This window comes from Atractosteus spatula, chromosome 14 (assembly GCF_055471065.1).
Source record: "Atractosteus spatula isolate fAtrSpa1 chromosome 14, fAtrSpa1.hap1, whole genome shotgun sequence".
In the NCBI taxonomy this organism is placed as follows: Eukaryota; Metazoa; Chordata; class Actinopteri; order Semionotiformes; family Lepisosteidae; genus Atractosteus; species Atractosteus spatula.
Window position 1 is genome coordinate 15384788 of NC_142719.1, and position 21247 is coordinate 15406034.

The 21247-nt window shown below is 44.1% G+C and overlaps 1 protein-coding gene across 3 annotated transcripts in view; it reads left to right on the forward strand.

The window, feature by feature from the left end:
• The window catches only part of LOC148820750 (noelin-2-like), a 115411-nt gene that overhangs the window by 59876 nt on the left and 34288 nt on the right, over positions 1-21247 (forward strand). For all 3 annotated transcript variants that reach the window (XM_088932973.1, XM_088932972.1, XM_088932971.1), the window contains exon 2: positions 19222-19371. In XM_088932973.1, coding sequence (XP_088789099.1) covers positions 19222-19371 — 150 coding nt within the window. The remainder of the gene's footprint in view (positions 1-19221; positions 19372-21247) is intronic.

Genomic DNA, 21247 nt, shown 5'->3' on the forward strand with positions numbered 1-21247 from the left:
ACAAATACAACAGAGCCATGCCAGGTTATGAGTGGTTTCTCACTCCGGGTCGAAGGACAGGACAAAACAGAAAACGTTCCAAGTACAGCACAATGCAAACTCACTAGAACCCAAGAGGGAGAGCGGGTTAAAGCCAGGCTTCAGACACAGTCGAGTAGCTGCTGTCAGACCAATCAAGAAAAGTTCTCCAGGCTTTCTGAAACCACATCCTTTACTTTCTCACTTCTTCACTTTGTTAGGCAAGGTTAAAATTCATGAGACTCCCACACAGACCTCTGCAGTGACCGGGCAGGCAGCTACAGTACTTATTAATTGATCTGGCTGACGTCTTAGTCCAGAGCTCCTCACTGTCACACCCAGTTATACAGCTGGGTATTGCACTGGAACTCTTTAAATGCAGCTCAGGGGTACAACAAAAGTGTCTCACCCAGGATTTGAACCCACAACCCTTTCACCATTACCATTAGGCGGTTTTATTTTCTTTCTGAATTGGGACAAGCACGACCCCTCCAGTTCTCCGCCAACATGACATAGGGACGTATCTAACCATCTGGTTTTCAGCAATTTGTGTTTTTTTTTTACCAGAGAGAATGAGATTTAGGGCTTCAGTGAAGCTCTGAAAGCATCATTTGTTGAGGAGAATACAGCTCTCTTGTTTGAACAGCTAGAGAATATTGAACCAAAAGAAAATGATCAGCTCTCGTTGAAAACATTCTCCAACATGAGAAAAATAAATTTATGTCAGCACAATGATTGATTCTCCTTTTTCTAGTTTTAAACCTTTATTATAGTACCCCAGCATGAATAACAAAATAAGCTTGCCCATTATATAGTGGCTTGGTTGTTTGATTACACTCAGTATGGATCAAATGACCGCAGCAGCAATAGTTTCTGGGTCTACTGTCCATACCAGGCTCAGAACCTTTTCAGAAACCACTGTGCTTTTGGCTTCATTTTTTATTCAACAAAGCCTAGGGAATTTTATCTTTTTGTCTCTAAATGTGCATTAAGACAGAAAGAATCTTTTGCAAGCAATTACACATGGAGCAACAGCGTAAGAGTGATGACAAGAATATCACTTCTTATTATCATTTCTTATTAAGTCATTACTGAGTCATTACAAAGTTCCTTGGACACTACACAGGCTAGATATAGGAACTGTACATTTGTGCGGTGTTGTTGGTGGTCAGTAGAGGCAATTCAGACTAAAGAAGAAAAAAATCAATTGAATATAACAGACTAAGACAACTCAATATACAGATTTTTCACTCAATTCTATTCTGGGACTTCTGTTGAACTTGCTTCTTTCTAATTAATAGTCTTTATTCAGTTTAATTAAACAGTCAAAGAGCTGTCAAGCTGTTTCTGAGCAGGAGAGCAGAACCTATTGGAAATGACAAATGCTCAATAGTTGCACGTTCCAGAAGCTCCTTGTGTGCAGAAATGTTTATGAAATCAAGGTGGCAGGAGCTTGTCTGGGAGCCTCCAGGGCTCTCCACTGCCCCACATGCAAGGGCTTTCCCACATGCAGATGAGAGGTGATTGACACCCACATGCCTTAGACTCGTGTTTTGTTGCCCTGGCCATAACTGGGATGGAGTGCCCCAGTAACAGGCTTTTAATGGGATGTTAAAAAGATTTAGCTCTCTAGCGTTCAGTGCCAATGACAGCCCTCTGAGCCACCAATCAGCGCAATTAATTTTCTCTTGCCTGGTGCTCCTGAGAGCCATCAGCAATCATGAGCAATCAGGGTCCCCCTGGCAGCCTCGGCCCCAGTCTGAGCCCTCACCAACAGGGCCAGTGGGAACCTGTGCCGCTGGTGGACCAGGCCTGAGCCACAGTGGGCTGGAGTTTGAGAAACAGCCCCCACTACAAGACACGCTGAGCAAAGCTTCAGAAAAGTTCATGGCGGGGGGGGACTAGGAGAAGACTGAGTCGCCAATCACAAACAGTATCTCCTGGAGTGTTAAGCAGTAACATGAAGGCCAATCCTACATACTGTACAGATACGGGCTCCTTCATGCTGTCTCCAGTAGCACAAGCCACCTAACGATTTAGCCCTGGAACAGCATGAAATATGAGACAGGAGAGAGGACTGAAACAGACGTATGCTTTTTAGACTAAGGTTAGAGGTCAGACATTACTACAGGAGATACCCGCTTTGCACTCAACCTGTAGAAAGGAACTTAAAAAAGGTTACAAGTGAAAATAATCCATTCAGCTCATCCATCCTGGTCCAGACACCCCCTACCCACTGTGTAAATGAGTCACTTTCCTCTAGTTTTGCATAACTGATCCTGAAATAGTCTGCTGAACTACTGTAATTTCACCAACAGCTCTGCACCACCACTGCAATGATACAACAGCTGCTTCAGGTTCAAAGGAAAATTTGCAGTGGATGACAGGCTCTTTTCCTAGGGAAGAGTGCCAATCAAATAAAACTCATAATTAGGCAACTTGTAATGCCGGGTTAGCAATAACTGACTACATAATACAGAGAATTATTGTGCTGCAGAAAATTCACAACAAACAGCAGTAGTAGTCAAAAACTGTTTTACCAGCAATCATTGTGCAAATTTCGGTTTGGGACCGCCGGTCTGAAGTTAAGGTTGCCTTTTCAGAACTTTCACCAACAGTTTGCACTTAATGCTCAGTGGCACTGGTACTGTGAGAAAAATATACAATATGCAATAAATATACGATAGGATGGCTTCTAAAGGGTTTTCAACTCCCCGTTCATAAAGAAACTGTGGCTATGGCAGATCTATAATCCAATTTTTTCAGATTTTATACTCCTTGACTTCAAGGTTTTAATAATAAAATCTGTAAAATATTATATACAAAAACCACTTAGATGAGCTTCCCGTTGTGAATATTTTAAAGTAAAGGGGAAGCAAATGCAGAAAAACAAACGCTGGGCTGTGAGCTCGGAGACGCGGCGAGCCTGCAGCTTGTCCAAGAAGAGCGTGGACACACCGGGGAGAGCAATAAAGAAATCAGAATACCTTTTGGATGGATGTGGGAGGAAAGGACTCTGGGACTGCTGAAGAGATCTGCATTCTTCACACCGCCTGGACAGAGATAAGAACCAGAAACAGACAGTAGCAGTTAAAGTATATGCAAAAAAGGAACAGTTAAATACTGGAGCTTTCTATCTGTTTCAGTGGAAGCCACTGCTATAATCAATCAAGCAATTAGAGAGAAGTTCTTGACTGAGTACGCTTGTACTATAAAACCCATACTGTACATACAAGCTGTTACACACAAATGATGGGTTTCTGTACAATCAATTGCAGAAGGGAAGTACCAAAAGGTCACACATCATGTACCGTATATTAGACTCGCTCCCTGCTTTCCCCGTGAGTGAAAGGCATCTTGCATATTAAAACTGAAACACAGCAGATGGGAGCTACCTCCACACTTGGGCCCAGGCAGTGCTCTGGGATACTTGTGGCATGATGGCATTGACAGGTCACTGGGGGGCGCTGTGCCTGAGGACCTGGGAAGGGCTCTTTGACAAGTTACGTTGGGACAGAAGGATGCTCGCTGCCGGCAGTGGGAATATTGCAGGAACGCACTGTCAGAGCTGCACATGGCAAAGGGCAGGGAGCACACAACACGCGCACGCAGACTCATTCTTCCCACATTGCGATCCACAGCCTTCCCAGGAAAAGCTGGCAGGGAGCTGTGCGTCTGCCCATGTGGATTTCTAGAGAAAAGGGGCTGATCCACAGCTTTTTGTGTGTGAAAATTCACAATTATATTACTTTAGCCCAGTAAATTTATGCACAAACACAAAAAAGTTTGCATAACAGTGGAAGCCTTTTGACCCATCTTGCTTGTTGGGCTGCTAGCTTGTTCATCTAGGTACAGTACAGTACATATCAACTGTGTTTATATACTGTAGCATTTTTCATCTCAAAGGATCCCCAAGTGTTTAACATATAGAAAAGGAGCCATTTTATGCACAACTGAAGCGAAGAGCCCTCCTGGGTGACACACTGCACAGCAGATCAGGGAGATGAGTGAGAAACTGCTCCACCAGGTCAATGAAGGGGGAACATTAGGGAGGAGGTACAGGTCCAGAGTGACATTCAGCCATGACATGGGTTTAACACCCCTGCTCTTACAAACAGTGTTCAGGTTCTTTACTGAACTCAGGGCCTTAGTTTAAAATCTCCAGTTAAGAATGGCAGCTTCTACAGCACGGTTTTATTAGATAAGTACTGGCACTTTAGTTTGGAGATTATGGACTAGAGAGACGAGCACCACCTACTGGTCCACCAACACCGCTTACAGCAACAACCTGGTATACCTTAGAAGTCTCCCATCTGAGTACTGGCTAGGCCTAGCTTTGTTTACCTTCTGAGACCTGGCATGATCAGGCTACAAGACTGTAACGGCGCTGCCATAAGGAATACTGAGTAAAATTCATTTTATGAAGCACTTAATAATGGACTCTCTGTTTTAATTTTTCTTTCTTTACTAATGGAGTCATCTGCACTTCATTGCTGTAGAAACCAGGACACAGTCAACTTATCCAAACCTGGCAAAGCATATACTGTAATAGTAAAAGAACAACACAACATACAAAGCTTTCTAGACACCTTAATGAGGGACCATAGACTAGCAAAACAAAGTCATTCTCAAGGCTGTAATCACTGTCAAGCAGCTATAAAGTCAGCCTCTTGCCTTTGGTCAGGGCGCTAGCAGTAAGCTGGCGAGACTCGGCTTTGCCTCCTTCTCAGGTGCGCTTGCTTGCTGGTCTTTGCCTTTTCACTTCAAATTAAGACAAAACATTTGAAATGCATCCCAGGACCTCACAGCCTGGCCTTAAATGTTAAGCGTAATTTGCAGCTCGTTTAAAATTGATAAGGGAAACGTGTGAAGGAGAATTCCCATCTTAAATTATTTATCAACCACAGCAAGCGGAAGGTGTTGAGGCAATTTCCAGCCGGATCCACATTTGCCCTCCGGAGAGATGGCGGAGGAGCCAATGAGTGACAAGCCTTCAACGGCTGTATAGCCTGACTGGCATCCTTCATGATTAATTCCCTTAAAATTCCTGCCATGGCTTTCCCTTAGATTTGGACTAATTTACTCAGCTTTCACCCTGCCCTGCTGTAACAACCACTGTGCTGTCCCTCTACTTTGAAAGCACTGTACTGTGCTATGAAAGACCAACATGATTAACTTTTACTTAGGTCGGCATAAACACTTCAAAACCAACTGACAGGAAATCCTGCAGTGCTATATGGACATAGGGCCACTGGCATTTAAATACAGTGTCTTGGGGACATGATTAACAGCCATCCTGTGCTTGTCTCCCTCATGTGTCAGATTGCTCATGCTTATTACCTATGGGATAGAAGAGATACAATATGAAGTCACTGCAAAAAGGATGGTTACAGAATAAAGACATTCTGTCTGAACAACAGAACAGATTCATCCCAAGAGTAAGCAAATTAAAGGCTAGAAAGCATTGCACCCAAAGCTTTAATAAATCAATTAAGAAAAGCATACAAAAAAGAAAGTACTTTATTAAAAGAACTGGATACAGTTATACAAAAGGAGCACTATTTGCCAGCGAAGGATATTAGAATGTCCATGAGAGAGAAACAGAAAAGGATATTGCAATTGAAGCTAAAAGTAAACATGAAAGTTTAATTTCAGTATTTAAAACAGCATAAGAGCAGTAATGGATGACGTAAAGTGTCTCAGAGGTGATAATTTGGAATTATTAACTATTAACTATTTTGCAGTAACCAGTCCCCTCAACACAATACAATAGGCATTCAGAAATAATGCAAATTTAAAAAATACGACAGGAGCATAACCTAAACTTTCAAAAATGAGAAAAACCCAACTGTAAGGAAATGTTGTATATAAAGTATATTGTGTTGGTGGGGACCACTAGCAGACCTGAGGTGCACAGGTTTAAGGAAAGCACAGCAGTCACTGAGGTAATACTCCACCACATGCAACAACACACAGACTCTGTGTCTCGCTGCTGAGTCAGGGAAGAGCAGATTTTCTCAAGCTAAACTAATAAATGGAGGAAAAAAAAGAAGGGAGAAGCGCTGACCATGCATTAAATTTGCAGCGTGTTAAATGGCAAAATACATTTCTTCCAAACCGAGCTCGAGTGTGAGATCGGGGCCGACATGCTACACCACTGTTGATAGCATCTGTGTCAGGATCCTCTCCCTCTCCTGTGCTATGATAGTAACAGTCCGTTCGCAGTTTCACAGTGCTCATGTCACGCTATCTGGCCAGCCGTGTGGAATAGATTGCAGTGGGGGGATTGAAGTGCCAAGCTTCGAGGCTTTAGAAAGGGCTATCCAGCCACAGCAGAGCCTGCTAGAAAAAGCAGCGCTGAACTGAAATAGACTCTGGTAACAACAAGGGCTCCCCCCTCTGAGACAACGCAAAGAGCTTGTCACTGTGGACATTCTAAAATCACCCCACCATACAGATTTCAACACATTACACCTGGTACAGTACAAAGTTAAACAGAAGGAATGCGAGCCGTCTTCTGTCCAAGCTAACATTAAGTACAAAAACACAGATTTGTATTATGTCTGACATAATACTGTAAATTTCATATTGTGTATATATTCATATTGTAGATGGGTTATGCACTTTCACTACTGCAAATTCGTTTTACTTTTGGCAAAACCTCCTGTTACTTAGTCCTTTCCAGGCAAATTTGAATGTGCACATTTAATTCATGAAAAAAAAAACAAGCACTTAATTTTGTTATGACTCCGACAGGCATTTCAGATGACTGCAGGGAGTTACTCTGCCATCCTTCACGAAGTTAAAAGTTTCTCTGCTTTTGCTCCTACACAGTAAATTAACTACAGTACCACCTGGAGACTTTTCATGCACTGCAAAGTTGATGATAGACTGTGTAAAAAAAAAGCCCTCAGTATTATTAACAACCAAGAACACACGCAGATCCTGTCTTTTTTTAAATCCTGTGGCTCAGGCAGTTGTTTGCAAATGAAAACAGCCCCTGCTCACTTATCGCCTTTTAAATTGAACACAGAGGCCCAGCCCGCCGTGAGGCTCTGATGAATAAGTGTTTCCGCACTGGGAGCATCACGTTTCAGGCGCAATGTCACCTGACATCCCAGGCGCACCCTAACAACACAAGTTGCTGTCCCTATCCCCGAGAACAGGTATATTCTCATTCAGTGGGACCACGGCGACAGTAAAGCATAATCACACAATTTCATGGGTTTTTTTGGGGGGGAGGGGAGTTCTAGTTTAAAATAGTTATAATTTTTCTAATATATAAAATAGCACCAGATCTTCACGTTAACATTGCGTAAAATCCCCAGAGCGAACAAGGTGTCTGTGAAAAGATTGGCAGTTTTGAGCAAGCAGAGCACACATGTGCAACACAGCAACGTGACCCCGGAGCACCGCTCCACAGGAAGGACAATGCACATCTCCGCCCCTCAGCACAGTCGGGTGACACTCCCTCCCAAGCCACTGTGAAAGAGAACGAAACTCCCCTTCAGCCAAAACGCAGTCACAGAAACCGGTGTGGACCCCACCTCCTTCTCGGCACCCCAGGTGCAGGGGGAAGCCGTGCTCTGGCCCGAGTCGAAGCCATGTGCTGAAACGTGCTACACTTCACGGCAGGATTCGGGCCCCTGAGCCAGATTGGGGCCCTGATTGGAAAGGAACATATGGCAGAGCGGTGAAGGGGATTGTAGGAGCTCATTAAAACAGCGCTGTTGTACTGCAGCACTGAACAAAATGCAAAGGGAGGTCTCTGCCTGTCCCCACAAAGGGGTGGATATTGTACAGTATATGAGCACTTAGGACTGATCCCCCTGTTGCAAGCCGGGCTGATGTCATCTGAGCTGATCAGTGACACTGTGCGGCGGCTGTCATTAACTCTGAGCACACTTTGAATATTTAATGCTCAAAGGAAGGGGGTGTTAGTCCTGGTGCTCTGTCCTCCTTGCCTTATTCAGGTAGGGCCCATGCTTTGAAAAGGCTCAAGACTGTGTCTGTGACTTCTGCCTCAAGTGCGTAATTGCATCAGTCTCTCCTGCTAGCCCTTTTTTTAGCCCTCGTGGGGAGAGGTGAAATGAATAAAATTTACTTTGCAGTAATGCGTTACCTTTTGCGAATGATGTCTTCCTCCTAATCTGAAACCTGCCAGATTTGGGGTTCAGGGTTTTGGTATAAAACAATGTTAAATGGCAATCTATCCCATGTGTTTCTATTCTAACATGACTTGTACGGGGTCCCCCACTTCGGGAAGTTGCAATGGGAGTGTGACTGACCAGCCCACAGAATCCTGCGCAGACAATAGCTGTTTTCAAAATCAAGAAAATAGTGCCATTGGACTTATTACCATTACAAAAAAACATTTTGCTTGCATAGAAAAAGAGAATGAAGTATCCCGTAAGAGTTTTTTTTCCCCCTCGAAGTCTGCGGAGGAACCAGGAGGCGTTTTCTTCTTTATTCTCTTTATTCTTAATATGGTAGCATATTGACACAAGCCCTTGGAGTCAAAGCCACGCAGGATGGCTGTATACAACATTCAATTGACTTGTGCCTGCTGGCCGGCGTGAAGCAGCCTGCCACTAATCTGGACAGACAGTCCAGGGAAACGGCCCTCTCATTGCTTTTAGTTATACCTGTGCCCGATCGATGAGATGTCTTCTGCCAATGAGTCCAGAATGTAATGGGGCTAGCAACTTAAACACAAATGACAGGGGAAGATGGATTTCTTTACCATGAATGCAGTGGAAAAGGGCTGAAATCAAGTTCCAAGTAGAAGGAGATACAGAGAGACAGATAGAAGACAAAGAAGGATAGACAGCTGGTCAGACTGGCAGATTGGCAGATAGGGAGATAATGTAAATGTTGTTTACTTTGCTGAAAACAGCTTCAGGCAGTAACGATGTTTTTAACTGAACTCTGACATCAAAAAGCTGAATACCTTATGATACTCCAGCGCTATTTGATATTTTCAATTGCTAGATTTTTAATTGCTTTCCACATTCCAACATAAATTATTTGTTAACCACTTCTTCAACTTTGTAAGGTGCATTTTACACAATGCGATATGACACCTCCCCTTCTTGATAAAATGCTTGCATATATTTTCAAGCTGCTCCGTGTTACAGCTGTTCTTTATACCCTACAGCAAAGACAAGTCAAAGCTAAACATGCAGCAACCCAGAAAAGGCCAAGAAGGAAGAGGAGAGAAAAAAATCTTCTCTCCACTCTAAAGGCTAGATTTCCTCAGTGTAGCTTTCTGGCTGTCAGGCACCAGCCTGCATGTCTCTAATCTCATGTACATATCCGTAATCTCCTACAGGCTTTGGTGAAAGAATATGGGAAAAATGTAATATTCTTGTGCTTATTTGGAGATCCATTTCCCGTGTGCCTGAAGAGAATGGTCCAAAGTTAATAATGGCCTTAGCCTTAGTCCCCGTGGCACCCAAACAAATATTAAAACAAAACTAAATTCCTAATGCATAGAAACAACATTAAATTCAAGGATAGTGTTCTACCAAGAAATGGCCTTTATGTAAAAAAGACAGTGCTACTGTGTCTTGAATTTAAACACTGTATAAAGCAGTGATAGGCTGACAGTTCTAAAGTTCTGAGTCATTTCAGAGAATAACTACGGACAAAAGCTTTAAACATTTTCATTGCCTGCAGGCGTTGACACATGTAGGGCCACACACAGGAGAGCAATTCTTCACATACTGTACAGCAGCACTGGTAAAAGGCACATAAAAGCAGGCTCCATTCCAAGGTTTTCCAGCTGCAGGATCTCGTGCAATGTGTACTGATGATGCACAGAACCTTTAATTTAACTCCACATACTGTATCTCTACCTACAGTGTATTTCCCAAAGAACTTGATGGACAAGAAATGGACAAGCATGCGGTGCCAGTGTATTTGGAAAACTCGAAACAGTACAACCCGATATTCCCTAAGAGTTTGACACCATCAATGCAAGAGATTGTCAGGCTTCAAGCAAGCATGTACCAGCTACCCTGAAAACGTACCACTCCCTCCTGTGGTCCTGTGTACGGAGGCAGAGATCTCATTCAGCACCGGAGAAGGAGATAAAGGCTTCCAACTGGAGCCAGGAGCACCACTAACGGTTACATAGCACTGATGGCTTCATACAAAAAACATACAGTAGGAAGGGCCTGCTAGGTGCTCTAACAGGAACCAGCACCAATCTGAACTCAAGTGGAGTGTCAATGGTAGTGGGTTCCAGGCTGCGTCACGTCACTAGCCGACTGTGATTGGCATTTCCCAAGCTGTAGTGTGCAACGTGCTGCGTGCAGCAGGGAACAGGGTGGGATTAGTCAGTCAGAGAGAGCTGTCAGTGAGCTCTGCGGCCTCCTGGGGTCTAGCTGTCTTTCTCTAAAGGACCTTCTCTCCTCCAGTAGGCTCTGAACCTCCAGTATGAGGCAGTGTTGCCTGTGACGTGTTAAAGGATGAGTGGCTCGAAGACAGGCGGGTCAGAGGACTCTGCACTCAATCATTCTCCCCTGTGTGCAGTGGTGGGGTTCGCAACTGCAAGAGATTCCATAATTGGTGATTTTTTAAATTTTGAAAAACCAAAATGCAAACTGTCCCATAAATTGCAGGGCATGTGTCAGAGAATGGGACATCCATCTTGAGTCTGATACCTCACATTCTGAACACCTCCCTACCTACCTAGATGTTCATTTATGATGCACTAACACAGTCCACAGTGAGACCCTTATGCAGAGCTCCCTGTAACATGGTCTGATAGTGACTTTAATGGAGGAAAGAACAGGCTGCTTGATTGTTCCAGTCTTTGCCTCCTATTCCCGCCCGTGACGCACTAGAATCCAGTGCACTTGCACTGTGAAAGCCGATGCTTTAAGTGGAAACAATAGGTGTTAAGTGCTCTTCTGTGTAAGCACATCTAACTGCGTGAGAACATCTAAGTGCTACTTGCATGGTACTTGTATCCATGCTGCAGGAGTGGGCTGTGGACAATGTGCTTTTCACTCACCTACAGCAGCAAGACGTTCATTTCAATTACTGCTGACACCCACTGCAAAGAAAACCTGACTGAGATTAATATGTTTCTGGTGTGCACTGTTAATTTGACCTGGTTACCACGGTTTCTGCCTATGTTTTCCTCCATGTTACGGAACAGTAGTCTTAATTACTGAGCAGGAGTCTTGCTTTAGCCAGACAGTGAACTGCTGTCAGCTGTATTAAGGACTGGTACTTTATTTACAGATATGTTTCTATGACTATAAAACAAATTGAATATACACCCAACGTTTGATAGTCTATGTATTTGTATTTAGCTAGTTTTAACTGCACATTTTGGCAAAAAAGTGTTCACGTTTGACCTGAACACACAGATGTACTGTTCATACACAGACTCATACATGCCCAGAATGGAAGAACCTTACTGACTTAGAGTTTAAAGCCACGATCAGCACGTGTTTAGCTTATGGTTGTTATGCCAACATACTGTACAGTACAACAGCAGTACAAACATACAGTAGATACATTTGAAGATCTGGTGGTAGGAAACAGATCTTGCAGACTTCATCGAGTGTCTTGCTGCATGATTTTGTGTGCGTCAGGAAGCTGGAAGTGCGGGCGGATGTCTCTGGGAGAGCTGTGCTGTTTTGACAGGGGTAATCAAACAGAACGGGGATCTTTGCACAACTGCACGTTTCTTCTCCCCCGCCCCCCCTGGGCTCCTCGGCGTCACAGAAACCGCCTCCGGTCTGACAGCTTGCTTTCATTCCACGTGCCGGCGCCGACTCCAGTACCCCAGGGGACGGACACAGGGATGAGAGCTTTGATTCTGCCATGCTACCTCCTCTTCTTTTTAATTAAACTTGTAAGTGTCCCGAGATGAACAAGCTGGCCGTTCCAGCCCCACCCGATTCCACAAGTGTCCCTGTCTCGACACCTCTGTGCCTCTATCGGAAAACAATAACGGGCCCAGCTTCTGTGACAGTCTGAACCCTCCGATTATGAGCAGCAACGGGAAAAACAAACAGTGTTTGCTGGCACTCTGTTTCTTTTTAAAGGCTTGTGGGAAGGCTGTCAGTTTGGAGGAAATTGATTCTGTCAGGTCTTTTTTTTTTTGCTGACTGGGCATGGTGGCAATTAAGCAAAAGAAATCCGTGTTCTGACCAAAGGGACTCTTTTCATGCACAGAATACCTTAAGCATTAATCTGACCATCGCTACGTTTTTGGAGCAGCTCACTCCATTGTCATCAGAGCCACGTGAGCCTCAGAGGTCTGAATGCTCAATTGTCCGGCGTTTGTGCATCAGGGACATCATTCTGAAATTCATGAAAAAAGCTGCACAGAGACTAACATACTGTAGACCGTGATTAGATTGGAGGCTCTGAAATACAGGCAAGGTGTCCACCGTGACGTGCTAGCACACATTTTTGGGTAACTCTGTCTGAGGACCACTCTAAAAGGAAGCTCATGTGATCAAACGACAGATGTGAGTACTAGGTTCTGCCAGAAAATGACAGAGTAGCTCCAGATTGCCTCCTGGAAAAAGCTCAAGTTTATTATTGCTGCAAGGTATCACTTATTTCGTTCTTCACCTCTTCCTTCTGCTGTTTCGTATTCCTGTAAAGGGAGCTAATGAGGCTGTAGGAAGCAAAAAGCTTAAAATTCCCAGCCTTGCCCAAATTAAATACCAGTTGCAACTGAGAAACACAAAGCAATAGCACGACAAATTCCAAATGATGCTGTGCCATCATGGCGGTCCTTTAGAAGCTAATCTGAGCCACTCTCCAGGATTAACCCTACACAAAGTGGTGGCCACCCTTCACCAGCCCAGTTTTGTTTGGCATACATTTTTCAAGGGAGCCACAAAGTGAGATGTACTGTAGATGATGTTTATTTATCCACCACGGCAAATTGAAAGGCCCCACAGCTCCGACTGGAACAGCCCATGCTGTGAACGTCTCTCCCTTTGTTTCGCAGCTTTCAATGGTGGGTCACCAGACCACCTGAAGGATGAACCACGCTTCTTTTCTTTTTGCTGTTTCCTATGCATGGGACACCCCTGTCTGTCAGTTTAGCTGAAAAACGCCAAGACATCACTACAGTGCTTTTATCAATCAACAGCCCTACATAACAGCAAATGAATCTCATTAAAACATAAGAAAGAAGAAGCAACCATTTACCCACATAGAGTATTTGGTTGGTATTATCTAAACTGGCTGTTCCTAGTTCATTGATGCTAGGATCTCACTCAGCCATGTCTTGAAGAACCCCTGCGTATCTGCTCCAGCATCACGGCTGGGGAGCTTGATCCTCACATCCACACAGCTACTTTTGCAATGAAGTGACTTCTGTTCTCCATCTTAAATGCATCTCTCCTTCGTTCCTACTTTTTTGCCCTTCCGTGTGTGATTTTATTGTTGGTCCTGAAGAATACCACCGAAACGGACTTTGACTCTTAAAACCGTAGGCTTCTCTGTTAAATACTTCAGAGTGAGATGTTCCTTCAATTATGGGACCAGAGACTTTTTACAAATGTATTAAAAGCATTAAATCATTTCTACTTTTAAAGCCTAAAATAAAGGGAACACAGGGAGGATTTATTAGGCTGTCCCACCTGTCACCTGAAAGTGATAGATCACTTTCTCAGTGTACACCACCTGCCGTCATTAGCCAACTGCAACCTTTCCTTCAGAAACATAACAAAAGCAAACATACTGTACGCCATAAGTCTCACACACCAGCGCAGTATATCACTGTAAAAGCCCAATCAAGGTTCGACGTCGGCAAAACAACCCTGATTCCGCTGCTACTGTAAAAATAAAGCCATCGACATGTGTGAAAGAGTAGATTCCTCAGACACAGCCGGTCCTTTGTCTCCAATTGATCGGCAGCTCAGTAACCCAGGTGGCACGGCTAAGTGACAAATGGCTCGTTTTGCCAGCGTGACGTCTCGTTATCGACAGACCCGTTTCGCCCTAGCAGTGCTCCATTATACTTGTGTGTGGGCGGCCGACAGCATTCTGGAAAGCATTCGGGGTTTTTTTTTGCATATAGAGATTAGGGATGGAGATGGAATAATGGCAGTGCTAAAAAAGGCAAAACCATAGGGCTTCAGGTACAGCAACGATCCTTAACAGAAACACAAGCAAAACCACCTGCTTTTCAGCCAGGTAGGAGCTGCAGGGAGTTCAAACCAGATGAAAATCTTTCTTTCTGCTTGCCAATTTAGCCTCACAAATGATTATACAAAGAGGTGCCTTTGTTTTTGCATGACCTGGAAAAATGTTTGTGTTCTAACAGGTTTAAATACATTACAAATGGAGTGCCTGAGGTTTAATTAAAACACTATGGGAAACCAGGCATCTGTAAAGCAAAAGCCTGCAGATCGTCCCTAAAACTCCAGCCTGAGTTCAGATCTTTGCTGAAATGCACCATGCTCTTTACGTTTGTCTGACAGAGTTTAAAAACAAGAAGCCTCCCCTTTAATTTCTTAATCGATGGAATAAAATGATCAAAGTCTTGGCTGATGGCCTTGTCAGGGCAATAGAATTGAAAAAAAAGAGATGGAAATATCAAAGAGGATAATTGAGAGCAATATCGTGAAGGCTATTGATTTTGTGCTTCAACCTGTCCATCTCTTGCCCTGATTTTAAAGTATGCTTGTTTTGGATTTTTTTTTGTACCCTTTCATGTAAAATCAATGAACACACAGGGATGCATGTGAAAACACATACAGTAGAAACAAATTTGATGGGGATGACTCACAAAGCAGAAAGAATTAAAAATATAGACTCAGCCCCACTATAGTGTGTAGACACAACATGAAGTGGCCATTATTTTCTTTCACAAGTACACTATATTGCCAGTTAAAACGAGCCAATTTCTTCCTTGAAATGAACCGAGGCATTCAATACAAGCAATGCTTTTTCGTAAATAGAAAAAAGGGCCAAGGACGACTCTGACATACATTTCAGTATTGTTACACTGAAAGCAAACATTCACATGCCATTAAGAGCAGCTAGAGAGTATTAAATCCCGAAAGACACACACAGCTAGTTGTCAACATCATAACACAAATGGCAGGTGCCACCACTCGCCGTAGGAAACAAAGCCACCATCACAGGTTTCCCGGACGGGTTTATAATCACGACTGTGTCTTCTGACCTCTGTCCTGGTCTGAGCTCTAAATGTCAAGCCCTTAAAAATCCCCTTTTTCTGGCCAATTTCAGCTTTTAACAAGGCATTTTTGGATATGAATATCATATTAATATAGTATTAACGGCACTAGGTCCGGGTTTCAGAACACCCGTTCGTGTCTGGAATACAAACTGTTGAACTCCATTCAGAATCACCTGTGCCTGTGACAGAAGCGTCTGGTGCCATATTCTTTTCACATGTAAATTAATTGTTTTTGGAAGCTGACAGCCAGCAATGAGGAAGGGCAGAGACACTCCCACAGTCCACCCACTTTTCCAGGCCTTCATTTGACACGCATTCTGACACACCACAAGCATCCCGACTAGCGGGGTGGTGCATCTGAATCGCAGAGCTCGGGCCGAGCCCAGAGTAAGTGCTTGCACCAGCTGAGCCAATCGAGAGGCTCTCGTGCACCACTGATTGACTGATGAGTAAGGACTGTTTAGACAGATGCAGGGCAGCAGGCTGTGAGAAGCATGACCAGAAGAATGTTTGCTAAACAACAAGACTGTAGACTGTTAAACCAAGGGATCAATAAGACTGAGCAATTAAAAGCAGGCCTGGAATAACATCCAACAGACGCATGGGCCTTTGAAGATCAGGTCTGACACATCCTGACTCTTCAACCCTCCCTTCCATGCAGAATTTATCCCTGTCCTCCCCGATTCCTTTTTCCTATATTTATTAATTCTTTTTTGCACTCAGTTGCTTGGTGCTCTTCATCTACCTGACAGCTTTCTGATTCTCTTTCTCGAGACTGGAAATAGCTGGCGGTGTGAGGGGCGGGGTAGCAGGGGACCCCAGCCGACACAACTGTCAAGCAGCTCGAATTCTGCTTCCCATCCCGTGCCTACCCTCGCGACTGACGTCCTGCTCTTTGAAGACAGAGGAAGAGACTAGTGAGAGAGAGAGAGACAGAGGATCATGAAAGAGAATGAGGGATGAGGATGGAGAGATGCTCGAGACGGAGAGCTGAGTGACGGAAAATGAAAGTGCACGTCGGGAAGAGAAACCAGGCCAGTAGTGGGGAGTCAGCACGAGAGAGAAATGATCGGCATGTGTGGCAAGGAGCTTGTGCACAGCAAATACAGCTGCTTTGCGAACTATAAAGAAGCTATTAATGCACAACTGCGTGTCTAAGTGAAGGGTACCAAGTGGTCCTCAAGGTCTGGTCCACAAGGGCCATTGTCCTGCAGGTTTTATAGGTCTTTTTATATCCCCGGCTTCTTAATATTCTACATGTTCAATTAAGTAAACAGTGAATTAATTAATTCATTATTTCATTAACTAATTAACTTAATTAAAGTTCAATCAAGTAATCAAGTGTAAATCGAAAGTAGGTGGAAAGAGAACCAGAAACCTCTGGCCCTCCAGGACTGGAGGTACTGTATGTACCTTTTAATGAATCAGATGGGTCAGCTTGTTGTGGGAGTGTCCAATCATGGTCCTGCGAAGCCATGATGTCTTCTGGGTTTTGTTCCAGCAGAGCTGTGAATGGCAAAATTGGATGAATCAGTTGCTTAATTAGGAGGAATCAATATTCTTTCCAGCTCTTCTCTCTTTGACCATTGGTCAGGCCTGATGTAACATACTGTATGCATCACAATCTATTTGCAAACAAATAAGAAAGTATCAGGTTTACTTGCAGAACTGATGCTGAGACACACTTCTCTAAATTAGCTCCCTGGGGTCAGCTACCCTGTTAAAATATTTTTTTTCTTCGCCTGCCTGACTACCTGACTACCAAGGCAGACACCACTGTGCTCAGAGAGCCTGTGGCTTAGAAAACAAAACCTCTGCAATCAGACAGCATGTCCAAACAGTGCTGAACGATCCATCCCTGGGCAAGGGCTTTTCTTGTAAAGGCAACTCTAACATTGCTACTGTACGAGAGTCCTCGGGAGGTTACAGTAAAACTGTAACCAACATCGCAGGCGGTTTACACAAATCATCTCAACCCCCAAGAAAGGCCTTAGTATAGGTTCATGTTTGTATAAATGTATTATGAGATAATTAATTTTAAACGATGTTTACAGAAGGTCAAAGCACAAGGCCAGGAGAATCAAGGAAGGCTGGGTGCCAGGAGATATTTCCAAGAGCCTCCTCTCTCTCCGCTACAGGTGCCTCTTGCTCAGGGCTGGGCACCTGCCAGCTGATCGCGCTGGCTTGTGCTGCCCTGTGCCCAGCTGTCAGGCCTGTGGTTTGTGGTTCAGAAGACTGATGAATGACAGTGTCGCGTTATGGTTATGCACTATAACAGTCTTCACCACCATCAGGGCCATCTCAGGGATTAAACAGTGGGCTTTCAGGACAAAACACAACGCTGTAAATGTATTTCCAAAAGATACATGGAAGGTTACAAATGAGAGGAGACCATCTGGCCCATCTTACTCATAATAGCTTATACCGTATTGATTAATATGGGGCTGTAGGAGGCATTCAGAGTTCTCTTTTCAATTTGCTCTTTCTACTTAAGTCTTCTGGTCCCTGAAACCTTTAACTCTCATATTTAACTATTACGAAAGCCAATGCACAGAGAAAGAGTTAAAGAAAAAAGTGACTGTATATGGCATATCTGTTTGTTTACAATGCTTACAATCCCAGCATAGGAAACCTTTATTGTAATGTGCTGGAAATGCCTTTTCTGTTTTATTCATAGATCCTACATTCAGGATCATTAACATGTTCTTTAAAGACTTCTTTAAAGTAAACACCGTACAAAGCTACTGTATCATGAGCAGCTAATGGCAAAAAAAGAATTCATTTCTATAAGCAGACCAAAGACATATTGTATCAGCTACTGTGGCTGTCTAGCTGAAGGAATGCAGTGTTGTGTTAACAGCTGCTTTTCTGTGTTATGCCTGTACCACTGCTGAGACTACATGGTGCTTTCAGACACTTGAACAGAAGTTTATGGTATGGTGATGGTACAGTCTTGGAAAGAACACTGAAGTCACAATCTAAAGACAAAGCAGTTTTTGCAATGAATAAATGTTATTTTGCATTGTAAGGACTGTAGCGATGACATAAGAGCACCAAAATCTGTAGTTGAGGCGCTGGCAAAGGGACAGACAGTGTGCAAAATAAAAACGAACAAAAAAAGAACAAACCACATAAACAGCAGGCAGCAGACAGCACATGATCCACCCCTCTCCCACACGGGTGTCTTAAATGAAGTGAGCTGCTGACAACACCTGCCGTTTAGGGAGGAGGCTGGAGTTGATCTTTAAAAGGCAGAGCCTACAGTATGTGCTCTGCCAAGTCTCCTTGCCCATCGGGAAAAGGCCAGGCCTTGCAGATGAATGTGAGCTGCTCAGATGAAGATGGATGTCTCTGTGCTGAGGCCACTGAATAAAATCCCATAAATATTTAAACACCTGAGACGGGGAGGCTGCTGGCTTGAGTTATGTGTGTAGGAACAGAGTGGTGCCTAATTAGATCGGAATGGAATTCATTACCCAGGCAAGAGAAGGGCTTCTCCTATGTTCATGCAACCCTTTGCAGGAGGGGCACAAGTGGGAAAGCATGCAAAAGGTACAAGCTAGCCCAGCAAATAGGGCGGACTGATGCTGGTGCTTTGTGAACTATTAAGGAACTATTACTGCACAACTGTGTGTCTAAATCAGGGATACTGAACTGTTAGGGTTGCCCAACACCCCTTTCAAATGAAGCAATCACAGACACCATCCCACGGGGATACAGTTAGATCCGTTCTAGGGTTTACAAGTACAGGCTGTGCACAATGGGCAGTGTTAGGAAGCTTCTAACAACTAACGTGCTGCAACTCTAGTACAGCAGCTAGAAAACAGCTAAAACAGGACAAGGGCATTAACCTGACAAGATTTAGAAACATACACAGCCCAGTCTCATGTTATTGCTATCGCAGTGTGGCCTTACTGACCTTGTTTAATTTCCATGAGGGTTACTGTACTGCAGATGCGCAGTTGGCCAGTGTCTTGGCATTGACCCTCTCCTGCCTTCCCCTCCACCCTCTGCAGACCCTGTTCCCGAGCCCGGAGGAAGGCTGGCAGATCTATAGCTCAGCCCAGGACCCCGATGGGAAGTGCGTCTGCACAGTGGTGGCCCCCGCTCAGAGCATGTGCACCAGGGACCCGCGCAGCAGGCAACTCCGACAGCTCATGGAGAAGGTAGGAGGCGCGGCGTGGTGGGTGGAGACTCAGCACAGAGCATGCAGTCGGTTAACAGCTCCCTCTGTGGCACTGGGAATTACAGTACTGGGAAGCCCAGAATACACTAACAGAACACAGACAATCCCGCATGTGCAATTACTTGTCCCACCCAAAAAATTCAAACAGAGCCATTATTTTTAATAAAATAATGTTAGGTTGGCCTGAACCTTGAACTTGTTAGAAAATGGAGGATGGATGGATGTTAGGTATGATTATGGAGAAAGACCTTTTGAGTTTTTCATCAAAACACACAGTACACTCTATTACAAAGTAATTTTGGAGAGAAACTTGTCATGCTGACAAAGAAATAAAAATTTCAAAAATACCTCCAGTCTAAAGAACAGCGTCTACATCAGACCCTGTCTGGTGCACAAGACTGGGAGGACTACATGCAGGTGTGTTTGTGCCTCTTCCTTTTCCTGCAGTTGACATCGTTATGCTAAGGCCTATTATTTCAACACGCCTGGGATGTGCAAGTTGGCAGCATGCAGAAATATTATTTTTAGCCCTCTGCAGGCACATTTGTCAGTACAAAAAGAAAAACGTGGAACTTTCTATTAACTGAATGCCAGGCAGGATATAAAGTAAAAGAAAAAAAGCTTATTGAGTAGAGAAGAAAAGCACAGTAACTGGATTTTTAAATCAATCAATGCCTGCTTTAGAAAAACAGTTGTACATACTGTAATTCATAAAGGACCATAAATGCAGGAGAGTAAATAAAACAAAAGTATTAGAAATGACATGAATGGTAAATGGAGAACATGACAGCAGTCAGAGTGCTTTCTAAGTACTCAGTACAATATTGTCCTGTTTTGCAGTTGTGACACCGTTCTTCTTCCTTCCCTTCTATATATGTAACAATGAACTCCCTGAGTAAGTGTGCCACTGCCACTCTGCCAGGCTGCCTGGTGGAGGATTTTAAATGGCTGTTGTCTCTGCCTGTTGCTGTGGCCTGGGCCCCTGTGCTAAACTACTGTAGCTCAAGGATGACAGTAAAATTCGACCCAGAGGACGCAGAGTGCTGTTGGGCTCCCTGATAAACAGGCTGTTGAATCCAGCCTCCCCCAGTCTGTGAAGCAGCATGGGCAGAAGTAGCACTCCCACTTATCCAACGGGAGTTCAAAGGAAAAAAGTCATGTGAGTAGGGACATGATTGGGAGAGAATATTTGCTCTATGATACTATGGACACAAGTTTGGCAAAATATTCCTTTAAGTGGAACTTTAAGAGGTTAAGGGACCAGGAATTCCATTTCCCATGCCAAAAATCCCCATTGAGGAGAGGCTGGATTTGTCTGATGATTTTACAAGACGTTACCATTTTAACTCGGCTTGCCTGCCTAGTCATATACATTTAGAATAACACCTTGCAGGAAATATCTAGCACTTCTAGTGGGTTACATGTCCAGTAAAGGAGAGTCTACAGCTTGAAAATCCTTAGCTGCCTCAGACTTAACAAGGAATTCTCTATGAATATGTGGGCAAAAACTAGCATGGATTGAGCACGGATTGAGGAAAGCACAGCAAGGGCGAACGGACAGGAGCGCAGTGTGTGGAACAGTAGTAAGGCGGGATAAAGCAGGACACACGTACCCTCCCCCATGACGTTATCATGCTTCCTGCACCTCGCCCTAAACCGTCTCCTCCTTTCCCACTGCGGGCACGCAGCAGACGCACCACGGCGCACGGGGCATCCGTCACAGTGCAGTTAATCATAAACCACCACGGCTCGTTTAGGTAACCATATCCCTGGTTCAGGCCCTCCCACTGTCACAGCTGAGCTTGTCACTTCCTCCATTAGCCCAGTCGTCTGGCCCTTGACACTCCTGCAAAGTA